General features: G+C 38.6%; 1 protein-coding gene across 1 annotated transcript; it reads right to left on the bottom strand.

Moving 5' to 3' along the window:
• Nucleotides 1-7,611: 7,611 nt before the first annotated feature.
• Nucleotides 7,612-8,689, bottom strand: LOC134576762 (C3a anaphylatoxin chemotactic receptor-like). The gene has a single exon (XM_063435470.1). It carries the CDS (start codon nucleotides 8,687-8,689, stop codon nucleotides 7,664-7,666), a length of 1,026 nt encoding a protein of 341 aa, XP_063291540.1. The 3' UTR covers nucleotides 7,612-7,663.
• Nucleotides 8,690-10,030: the final 1,341 nt, after the last annotated feature.

Below are 10,030 nucleotides of genomic sequence, written 5' to 3'. Positions count from 1 at the left end.
TTGTGCCGGACCCGTTCACGGGTTCAATAGGTACCAACCACCTTTCGATTACCTAAGAGCACGTTAGGGATTATTAATCCACTAAATTTTCTACCGCTAATACCAACCTAAATGTAACCTCATAGGTTTCCTCTTGTGAAACACAATGCTACTGTTAGTTTATTTCACATTTACAGGCCTTATATAATTTAACTTCCTTTATACGTTATCCGTTCATTTGCCACCCTATAACTGTGTTCACCGCTTACGGAACACTACCACTTGCACCCTGGCTATAGTTATAATTAATGACTCCAAACAAACATCGGGGTTGATACTCTCCATTTAAACGATGTGGACTCCCTGTGGTCTTGTTCTGTATTAGTTATCCAGAGGGATGAGGTCGATCCACAAGCCAGATCTAGAAAATCACTATACGTTTAACGACTATACAGTCGAAACATCACTTGTAGACCACTCAATCGTAACAATCTCAGACGACCGAACCCCTTCCCTCTTACTTCGCTTGTGATACGTAATAACATTATGTGTCTACCGAACGGCCTTACAGGTACTGTTGTGCTTACAGTGCTGTTCACAGGCGTTCATAGGGGCTCTTAGTAACTCCTCGCCACCTTCTCAATATGTTGCTTGTATGCGCTTCGATGTTAACCGCTAACTGTGCGATATTCTATCGCAGATATGGATTTGTTTGTTCTTTTCATGCCTAAATATATATCACACCTCTTATAGTTATTTGTGTTACACCCTATCAGGATGTCAGGAGCTCCACGTTTCCCCACCACCCAAGGTCACCTCTCGAGATCACCTCTGAGTGTTCTCTATATGGCCTTTTCTCATCTCCTTCATAATGGAGATTGTTGTATATACTTCAGTTCGTTGTTTCCCCCAATTTTCCACCCCCTTTCCCTAATTACCGATATACCCCTAACAGAGTTCTCCACATGTACATCAGACTTTATAAAGAGATTGATTGGGATAAATTTGCAGAATGTTAACGTTTTGTTGGGTAGCCTACCCTGCATTTGTATAGTCCATACTATTACAGTCACTCTCAACCCATCATAATGTTTTATAATAATATGAAAATTCTGTCCATCAATGTTAAGGGCCTGAATAGTCCTAATAAAAGACGGCAGGTGTTAAAAGAAATGAATGCTTCAAAAGCAGCTATAGTGTGTTTGCAAGAAACTCACTTTCAGAAAGCAAACTCGCCTAAACTTTATTCGAAAAATTACCCTGTCAGTTATCATGCACAAGCACCCAATAAAACTAAAGGGGTGGCTATTCTCTTCCATTCAGACTGGGTCTTCACACTAAATAATCAATACTCCGACCCAGAGGGCAGGTTGCTCATACTGGTAGGTGACCTGAATATTATCCAATTAACATTAGCCTCCCTTTATGCACCGAATGTAGCCCAATATCCGTTTATAAAGAAAGCCATCAACAAAATATCCCGTCTTAAACAAGGCCACTTAATACTCTGTGGCGACTTTAATTGCACGCTAGACCCGCACATGGACACACAACGCATTCAAAACAAACCACCTAGTAAGGCATCTGTACACATGGGAAATTTGTTCTCCCACTTGCTGCACTCAGTGGACCTGTATGACTCTTGGAGAAACTTATACCCCGCAGCTAGAGATTACTCTTATTTTTCGCATGTCCACACTACGTACACACGCATAGATCTCTGCCTGATTGATAAATCTACACTACCACACCTCAAAAGTCAAACAATTGGACAACGTTCATGGTCTGACCATGCTCCGATAGAAACCGTTATTGAAGTCCCCTATCCTGCCAAAGGGCGGGGTAAATGGAGACTAAACGAGTCAATTTTAGACTGCCCAAACAATCATAAAACTATAGCTATGGAACTAGATAACTATTTCACGACAAACTCCACTGATATCACTTCCACTGAAACAGTATGGCTTGCCCATAAGGCGGTCATCAGAGGTGAATTCATAAAATTGGGATCCCATCATAAAAAACGTTTCCAAAACTCGCTCACCGAGTTAACCCAAAAATTGACTTTACTGGAGCAATCCAATAAGACCATTCCATCTAAATCCCTATCTAAACAAATAACCAAAGTTCAAGAGGCACTTCGCCAATTACACGCTCAGGATTACCATAATAATGCACGTAAGCTGCAACAACATTATTACCACATGGGAAACAAAGCAGGTAAATTGCTAGCAAACAAATTGAAAGCTAAATACCTTCAGACAAAAATTCCCTACATCATTTCCAAATCGAACTCAAAAATATATAACCCTAATAAGATTGTGGACGAACTGTCCTATTACTACGAAGACCTTTACAATCTACATACAAATACAGATACCCATACGCCCAATCCTGAAGAAATTAAAAATTATTTGTCACAGGTTGATTTACCACAGGTCACACAACAGCAGAATGACATGCTGAGCGCACCCTTCACGGAAGAGGAGGTCGCGACAACCATACGGTCCCTCCCCAAACACAAAGCCCCAGGTCCTGATAGACTCTCAAACTACTATTACATTAAAATGGCACCACAACTGATTCCTCACATCACGAAAATATTTAACACAGTTCAAAAATCAGGATCATTTCCACGAGAAATGCTGGAAGCATTCGTCATAACCCTGCCCAAACCGAATAAATCTCCAACGATTTGTAGCAACCTTCGGCCAATATCACTTTTAAATGCAGATGTCAAATTATATGCCAAATTAATCGCCAACAGACTGAAACCCCTATTGCCCAACTTAGTCTCCATTCAACAAGCAGGTTTTGTCCCTGGTAAACAGGTAGGAGACAATACAAGATATTGTATGGATCTATTGGAGTGGGCATTTAAAAACAAAGTGAAAGGTACCTTCATGGCTTTGGACGCTGAAAAGGCCTTTGACCGCCTGAATTGGTCTTATATGGAACACACACTATCAGCGTTCCAGTTCTCAAGCCACTTCATCACTAGCATTAAGGCCCTTTATTCATCGCCCTCTGCTAAGGTCTTCAATACAGGCTTTACTTCTCGTAGCTTTTCCATAAAAAATGGTACTAGACAGGGCTGTCCCCTATCACCTCATATTTTTATTTTATGTCTGGAACCACTGGTTAGATTTATAAAAAAGACACCTTAATCCCAGGCCTTATCACACCAGCTGGGGAAAAAAAGATTGCACTTTTTGCGGACGATATCATGCTATTCCTCTCTGACCTGACGCATTCAGTCCCTCATGTTGTACACACTTTGCAGTCATACGGTAAAATATCGTATTACAAAAACAACATTGCCAAAACACAAATCCTTCCCTTCAACCTAGACTCCAAAACGATAGATGATCTTAAAGCCCAGTATCCATTTGAATGGCGTAAAAGCTCGATTTCCTACTTAGGAGTCAAAATAGCTCATACCACAAAACAAATTATTTTAGAGAATCATGTGGAGACCCTGACAAAGCTTTCAAAACAAATTGAAAAGTGGGACAAAGCCAATGTCTCCTGGTTGGGTAGAATCTCTTCGCTTAAAATGATGACAATCCCTATAATATTATATTTGTTTAGGACGCTGCCCATAGCTCTTCCCAACGCTCTCTTACAAAGATTCCAGAAAATGTTAAACGCTCACATATGGAAGAGAAAGCCCCCGAGAATTTCCTTTAGGACCCTGTGGCACCCCATGGAGAGTGATGGCCTAAACATACCTAACATCAAAAACTATTATATGGCAACGGTATTAGCGCAAGGAGTCGATATAATAACACACAACCCAATATGGCTACACCTAGAGGAGAAATGTGGAAACTTACAGCAAATATCGCATAGTCTGTGGTCCTCTTCATTCTCCGAATCACAGTGCATATTATCAGCTTCCAAATTTTTACTAAAATCATGGAAGTCCTGGAGCCCCCGGTTATGTCCAAGTCCCGAATTGCTATTTAATGCTCCCTTACAAGCACTCACGGCCATTTCTCCAGACCTGCCTATGCAACACTGGGTATCTAAGGGTATAACCCATGTTCACTCACTGTATTCAGCTAAGGGGTTAACTCCATTCCCTAATCTGCAAAAAACCTTCGAACTACCTTCAAGGGACCTTTTCGTGTACCTGAGGGTCAAACACATCTTACAGTCTAGATCCGTAAAACATGTCCGCTCCCTAGCAATGAGTAAACTGGGGCATATCTGCTTCACAGCGCATAAAAAGACACCCATAGTGAAATCTCTTTCCCTTTGTTATGCAACCCTGGCGTTGAACAATGACAAAAGCAATGCTAAATTGCCTTATATGCTACGTTGGGAACAAGAGCTAGATGAAACATTCCCCATGACCAATTGGGTGAATGCCATAACTTACACCAAACAATCATCAAAATGTGTTACTCACTGGGAAGCGTATTTTAAAATATTAATGAGGTGGTACATGACCCCATCTAGATTAGGCAAGATTTATTCTGGGTCAAATAGGTGCTGCTGGAGGTGCGGGGATCCAAACGGTACATTGAAGCATCTATTCTGGGATTGTAAGGTCCTGCACACCTTCTGGTCACAAATCCAGCATTTAACAGCCTCAATTAGCAATCACAGTCTTCCACTCTCACCCGCTATATATCTCCTTCACTTGACTCCTGAAATACACAACCTCCCGTCCAGAGCGGCAGTATTAAACATCCTTGTGGCAGCTAAACTCAGCATAGCCGCCCACTGGAAAAGCAAATTGTGCCCCACTGTCCAGGAGGTCATAAAACGGGTCCATACCACCTACATCTTCGAAAAGGAATGGGCACATAGAAGTAATAACCCATCATTCCTCAAACTCTGGCAAAACTGGGAAACAATAGCAGACAACACCCAATAACTATCTTAATATGTACTCTGTTGTAGTGAAACTCTTATCTGTTCCCCCACCCCACCCCTTTTTCCCCCTGTTAATATAATTAACGTAGTCTTTCCTACAAATTTGTAACATTGCTATGGGAATTCATTCACTCACACTTGCATACTAAAGCTTTCATTAACACTAATGTCACATTAGTTCTATGTCATAGCTTGTGTTTTTATATGGTTTTATTCGAACCCACCCATCGGTAATACTAATGTGTACCCCGCTGTCTCATACTTCCACGCAACGTGTATCACATCACTTTATCCCCCTCAAGGTTGTATTTATGTCAAGCTCTTACAGTATACGATAGATGAAAAATTTGCTATAATTGTTAAGCACAGCAAGTTGAGATAAGGCAATAGGATTACTGCCGATACTACTACAACTTAAAAGTAGAATACTAAAGACATTGATGCTCTTGGGGTATTTTGTACAGCGATAAGTAAATACTCTACGTTCATATATTTTGTTGTACCAATGCACCTTACTTGGCTTTATTGTGTTCTACAAATTTTACTTAAATTGCTATGTAAGGTTTTACACCACAGTATTATACTCTGTATTGCTCGCATATGCTGTTGTATAATGTACTTTATTGTGATTGATATTCCCATGTTTATTTCAACCAATAAAAATATACATTGGAAAAAAAAAAAAGACCAATATGTTGAGTTCAAATGTTTTGCTCATCAAAATTTACAACAATTAAGTAAACAAATTATCATATACAAAAATATAACATATGTATCTAAAAAAGAAAATTATTTTGTATTCATATGCTTTGCTCATTAGTATCTGGATAAGCACTCCAGATCTCTGAAGCACTTTAGATTGTTGAAAAGCTTTTTGTGTGAAGAGTGTGTCCTCTTTGTTTCATTTTGCAAAAAGTGTAGATTTCAATAGAAATTGACACTTTTATAAATTGCCCTTGTAAGCCCCAACCCCCACGGCTGTCAACCAGACAACCGGTCCTGTTACTTCCTGGTTTGGTTAGCTCAATGAGCTGCATTGGGAAGTCTGTGATTGAACAGCCACAGAAAGTCTGGGAGGAGGTTAGTAGGGGAGGGATGGCAAAGAAAGCAGACAGGAGAAATGATATTATATCCCCGTTTGACAAAATATATAAATAAATGCATGAATGCTCTCATTTGGGTTAAATCTACAAAACAACAATTTTTATTTATTATGTATTTGGGTAGTCAAGTGTCCATTTACAATGATTTGGTTACTAGGTTTACAAATCTATGTACAAAGATCCATTGTCTATGGAGTCAGGGTAGAAATCTAACTCTTATCCTCTCTCCTCATTTTTTGAATAATTTAGCAACGTTTTTAAATTGAGGGTAAAGACTAGACATGTTCCATTCATTTTGGGATGTTTCCAAATCAGCAAAAAAACTAATTAAATGAAAACAAGTAGACCCATAACAAATCAAAACAAAGCATTTCAGATCAATTTGTTTTGATAAGAGTAACAAATTAGAGAGTTACCTACTATACAACTGAAAGATCAAAATTTTGTAAGGGCTTTTCTTAAATGTGATCTTTCAGCTGTTTAGCAGATACTCCCCTAATTTGGAATCCTTAAATATAGCTATCTCACATAAGGATAGCAAAATAGGTAGGTAATTTACTAAACCGCAGACAGAGTAAAATTAACAAAAGTCTTTTCTTAATTTAGATTTGTAAACTGCTTATTAGATAACTCCCCAATTTGGTATCCCTAAAATCTACCAAACAGCTTAAAGAGCAAACTTAAAGGGACACTATAGTCACCAGAACAACTACAGCTTAATGTAGTTGTTCTGGTGAGTATAATAGCTCCCTACAGGCATTTTAATGCAAACACTGTCTTTTCAGAGAAAAGGCAGTGTTTACATTGCCCTTAGGGACACCTTCAAGTGCCACTCCTTAGATGGCCACTGGAGAGGCTTCCTGGCTCAGGGCGGCACAGTAAGCAGCCCTACCATTTAGCATCTCCACTCTCTGCATGGGAACACTGAATTTTCCTCATAGAGATGCATTGATTCAATGCATCTCTATGAGGAGATCCTGATTGGCTTAAATGGCATTCGGCCCTGCCCCCTTGCCAATTTTAACCAATCCAATGCTTTCTCTATGGGAAAGCATTGGATTGGCTAAAAATCGGCCATTTTGATGATGTCACAAAGGGGGCAGAGCCAGCGCCGGCAGAACCACGCAGTGCTAGAAATAAGGTGAGTTTTAAACTTTTATAGGAGGCTAAGGGGGGGCAAGCCACCTAAATTGTGGGTTAAACACTATAGGGTCAGGAATACATGTTTGTGTTCCTGACCCTATAGTGATCCTTTAAGAAAAGTGATTTTCTTAATTCTGTTTTTTCAGTTGCTCAGTAGATATCTCCCTAATTTGTTATGTTTAAGTATGGAAATATCACCTAAGGATAACAAATTATGGAATCCCTAAATTTGGAAATTGTTATCAATATGGCAATCCCAGGTAAGGATAACAAATTAAAGAGTTATCGATTAAAAAAACAACCTGTAAGATCAAAATTAAGAAAATTACTTTTCTTAATGTTGAACCTCCACCAGTTTAACAGCTACCTCCCTTCATTGTTGTTTCACATATATAAATATTTATATATAAATACATATTTTTCATTATACTAAATTATTTGAAAAGGTTTTCCAAAAATATGAAATCATTTGGAAAATGTATCCATCAATATGAAATTGAGGCCTGTATTTGGTAGTTATTAAACTACCAGCACTTTATAAAATCATGAGACAGTCATAAAAGTGATGTACATGTTTTGATGTTTTCACTGTCCACTTCATCACTGTCAATAAATGCATTTTTCAGCCTGGCTGGCAAAGACTTTATGGTAAAATTGGCCTTGAAGTCTGGACTAGAGAAGACATAGATGATTGGGTTGATGCAGCTATTAAAATAAGCTAGGCAAATACTAACTTCACGTAATATATTACGTGCTTTCCAATAGTTTGTACTTAGTGGTATAAATGGCCAGATGTTGTATGGACACCAACAGATAAAGAAGCAGACCACTACTGAAGTGATGACCTTGAAAGGTCTTTGAGATCCACCATGCCTTTTAAGAGTCCTCAGTTTAAGAACAATCAGACTATAGCTAATAAGGATGACCATGAAAGGGAAAACAAACATGAGCACTAGTTTAGGGTTAAAAATAACTCGTGCCTTGTGTTTTTTACTCTTCAACATTAAATCAATAATTTTAACATTACAATCTGATACGAAATTTGTATAGTTATAAAAGGCTACATACGGTGTAGTTATGATGAGACATATCCACCAAATATACACTGAAATAATACGAGCTAGCCTGCGAGTTCTGTGTATTTTAGACCAAAGTGGCCACCAGACAGACACGCAGCGATCAATGCTGATAACTGTTAAAAAATAGACACTGGTAAGCATGTTAAAGAACATCAAGGAGGTACTGACTTTACATAAACTATTATTAAAGGTGTTGCTCTGGACAACCATTGACCATTCCGTTATACGAAGGAGTAGAGCACTGTTACATATTAAATCCGTAATGGCCAGATTGAGGAACCATACAGCACTGATACTTTTCATCTTGAATCCAGCAATCCAGATAACGAGACTGTTTCCTGTTACCCCCAAAATGAATGTCAAGGTGTAAGAAATGATACAGGGTATGGCAAGACTCTGATAAAAATCAGAATATTCTTGCAAAGTAATTTTTATTCCTTGTGTTGGATCATCGCCCACAATTTGATAATAAGGCTCATCAGGAATCTCCAAATTGTTCATTATCCTACAAGTTAAATAAATACAAACACATTATTACATTGTTAAATTTAGAAAAAAACAACAACAAAATAACTAACATAATATTTAAAGTTTAAATACCATAAATATCTAATATAAGGGGCATTTGATATCTCGTAAAAGAAAATGTTGAGATAATTTGATATTTAAAATGATAATGTAGGTTACCTGAAATGCTTTAGAAAACCAGACTTTATTGTTTACTATAGCCATACGTTAATCTATATTCCACTGTAATATTAATTTAAGCATAATTAAAGGGACACTATAGTCACCAGAACAACTAAAGCTTCAGAGAAAAGGCAGTGTTTAAATTGCCCCTAAGGACACCTTCCAGTGGCCACTCCTCAGATGGCTCAGGGCTGCACATTAAGTAGCCCAGCCGTTCAGCGTCCCCACGCTCTACATGGAGATGCTGAACATTCCTCATAGAGATGCATTGATTCAATGCATCTCTACGAGGAGGTCCTGATTGGCTAAAAAGACATTTGACCCCGTCCACGTACCGATTTTAGCCAATCCAAAGCTCTCCCATAGGAATTGGCTAAAAATCTGCCATTTTGATGATGTCACAAAGGGGGTGGAGCCAGCACCGGCGGACCTGCCCGGCGCTGGAAATAAGGTGAGTTTTAAACTTTTATAGGGGGGTATGGAGGGGCAATCCACCTAACTGGTGGGTTTAGCACCATAGGGTCAGGAATACATGTTTGTGTTCATGGAAAGACATATGATTCGTGCAATCTGGTAATTCTATTTTTGGTGGAGCAAATGTAATTCATCACACAGTTAGTTCATGCCACTTTTGGTTGAAAGAATCCCATTATTAAATAAGTTCATAGTCAACTCTTTACTGAAGGTTTAAGCGATGAAGTGGAAAACTGGAGGCATTGGAGAAGTGTTGCTACGTAGTATAAATAAAAAATGCATAAAGTAGTGGACATTGGATAGATGCACTGCACAGCTTTATAGCAATGTCCCAAAGCAAAACAAAACAATAGAAAACGGAACCCCTTAAGGACTCGTGATGGAAATATCCCATGATGCTGGCCTTTTTCCTCTGAAGTCGTGTCCTTAAGGGGTTATAGGAAAATTAAAGGCCAGAAAATAATGATCCTTTTTTCAGGACTACAAGTTCCCTTCTATTGCTGTCACCTTTTTTTTAAGACAAGTTCTGTTAAATATATTATATTTACCTTATTTCTGCTACTACCTCTTGATCTATCTCTGTCTTTGTCTACAAACTTCTCGTGGCATAATATTTATAAGTAATATTTAAAACCACTCCTGCTAAAGGTGATGTTCTTACCAACAGCCAGCATGGAA

Source organism: Pelobates fuscus, chromosome 11 (genome assembly GCF_036172605.1).
Source record: "Pelobates fuscus isolate aPelFus1 chromosome 11, aPelFus1.pri, whole genome shotgun sequence".
Taxonomy (NCBI): domain Eukaryota; kingdom Metazoa; phylum Chordata; class Amphibia; order Anura; family Pelobatidae; genus Pelobates; species Pelobates fuscus.
The sequence above is the reverse complement of the archived record's forward strand: the minus strand, read 5'-3'. Positions and strand labels throughout refer to the sequence as shown.